This window comes from Emydura macquarii, unplaced genomic scaffold, assembly GCF_026122565.2.
Source record: "Emydura macquarii macquarii isolate MOO-44397 ecotype Brisbane River unplaced genomic scaffold, CSIRO-AGI_Emac_v2 contig_265, whole genome shotgun sequence".
NCBI lineage: Eukaryota > Metazoa > Chordata > Testudines > Chelidae > Emydura > Emydura macquarii.
Window position 1 is genome coordinate 129973 of NW_027130402.1, and position 2391 is coordinate 132363.

The 2391-nt window shown below is 45.6% G+C and overlaps 1 protein-coding gene across 1 annotated transcript; it reads right to left on the reverse strand.

Moving 5' to 3' along the window:
- Window positions 1-256: 256 nt before the first annotated feature.
- LOC137153595 (olfactory receptor 14A16-like) lies at window positions 257-1216 on the reverse strand. Its single transcript, XM_067549104.1, has one exon. The coding sequence runs from the start codon at window positions 1214-1216 to the stop codon at window positions 257-259; it is 960 nt and encodes a 319-aa protein (XP_067405205.1).
- Between the last annotated feature and the right edge of the window lie 1175 nt (window positions 1217-2391).

Below are 2391 nucleotides of genomic sequence, written 5' to 3' on the forward strand. Positions count from 1 at the left end.
GATAGATACATAGATAGATAGATACATAGATAGATAGGTAGGTAGATAGATAGATAGATAGATAGATAGATAGAAAGAAATCTTAAATGCATTAACGTAAACCTATAGTAATTACTTTTTTTCTTGAGTTATGTTTTCCTGGATTTTTACTAGTGTTGAAACCCAGTACTTCATAAACAGATTGCACAGTATGCTCTCACGGAGGCAATAATATCATCAGATGATTATATTTATTAAGAAACACTGAATTAAATTGCTACCGAAGGAGACATATGGACATTTTATTCTTGCTGAATAATCTCCAACACATCCATTTACTCAATGCACCGTTGATCTCCTTGTTTCTTAGGCTGTAGATGATGGGATTCATCATTGGTGGCAACACGGAATAGAGAACAGCCACTAAGAGACTGAGACCTGTGGCTGAACTGGAGGTGGGCTTCAGGAAGGCAAAAGTGGAAGTGCAAAGTAACAAGGAGACCACAATGAGGTGAGGGAGGCAGGTGGAGAAGGTTTTGTGCCGGCCCTGCTCACAGGGGATTCTCAGCACTGCTCTGAAAATCTGAACATACGACATAGTTATGAAAACAAAGCAGCTTAAGGCTAAGCACACACTAAAGACAATAACTCCAACTTCACTGAGGTAAGAGTCAGAGCAGGCCAGCTTGAGGAGCTGGGGAACTTCACAGAAGAACTGATCCACCGTATTGCCTCCACAGAAGGAGATTGTGAAAGTGTTTCCAGTGTGTAGCGTGGAGTAGAGAATACCACTGATCCAGGCACTGGCGGCCATTTGGACACAAGCTCCCCTGTTCATCACCATCTCATAGTGCAGTGGTTGGCAGATGGCGACGAATCGGTCGTACGCCATGATGGTCAATAAGGCAAAATTTGCTGAAGCAAAGAATAAGAAAAAAAAGACTTGGGCGACACATCCGGAATAAGAAATGGACCTGGTGTTCATGAGGGAATTGACCATGGATTTGGGGATGATGACCGAGATGGAGCCAAGGTCTAGGATCAACAGATTCATCAAGAAGAAGTACATGGGGGTGTGAAGATGATGGTTGAGGGCTATGGCTGTGACGATGAGAATGTTCTCCACCAAGGCTGCCAGGTAAAGCACTAGAAAAACCAAAAAATGTAAAATCTGCAGCTCCCGAACGTTGGAGAATCCCAGGAGAAGGAACTCGGTCACGGTGGTTCGGTTGGACATTTTCTTCCTCAGTCCATTGTGTGATGGCTGTGGAGGGAATGAGACGGGGGATGGTTAGGATTAGAGCTACAAAGGGAATGGCCCGGATTCCCCTTTCCCTGAGATCTGATTGTATGACTGTCAAAGGTGCAGAGCACTCGTCATTTACAATGACTAGGTGTTGTCAGTGCTCCTCACGTTGACAATCAATCCAGCGTGTTATCACACTGGTGTATATTGGATCGGCTCCTTTAAAATCAATGGAGCTTTGTTACTTGACCTCATCTGAGGCTGCGTCTCAAGGAGTGGCTTGTTCAAAGGCAGAGTGAAGGATGGAACAAAGCAAAATCCAAATCCAACAATCCTCGCAAAGAAGGGCCTTCCATCGAGACCATCACCAACCTCACACCTTGGCCATGAAGCTGATAGACTAAAACGCCAGCACCGTCTGATTCCCACGCTGCAGGGCAATATGATGTGGACTCCTCCAGAATGGTAAGTGGCAGCTTTTCTCCCCCCAGCTCTGTGCCTAGACGGCTGCTGTCTGCTTCCCAACTGATTTACAGCACCAAATCCCAGCTGCACTTCTGCCTGCGTGTAACAATGGGCCAGTCTTATCCCTCCATTACCGCTGTGTTGCATTGTTTACTCTGTGCTGCATGGTGCAGTGGTTGCCAGGACACTTGGGCTCTGTTCTTGTTCCTGCCAGTGACCTGCTATGGGACCTTGGGCCAGTCATTTCCCCTCTTGTTGACTGTTCCCCTCCCTCCCTTTCTCTGCCTTATCAACTAGGCCTTCAATATCTTTTGGTGAGGGGCCTGGTCCATAATTTAAAATGTATTGTGGCCCCTAGTGGGTTTTTCAGAGCCATCTGTGCACTGAACTACCCTTCAAATCAATGAAGTTTATGCTCCTAGGTGCTTCTGATAACCTCACTAGGTGCTTAAATACCTTTGGAAACATCACCCCATGTCTCGTTACATGTATGTTTTACACACCCATCTATGCTCAGCCAGCAACAGTCTGGAGCTCAACCAAGAGGTAATTCTCTTCCCTATGTCGTTGAAAGGGGTCAGGATAGACAGGTGTTTGCTGATTGGTTCAGCTCGAACCCAGCTTTTAAAGGGGCTAGTTCGTATAAAATATTCTGCATGCTCTATCACTTTTACTAGTTATTTAGTTGTTAGCTCCTGGCA

What these genes read in the sequence shown, in the direction of transcription:
- LOC137153595 (XM_067549104.1), bottom strand. Translation starts at nt 1,216, where the DNA reads ATGTCCAACCGAACCACCGTGACCGAGTTCCTTCTCCTGGGATTCTCC.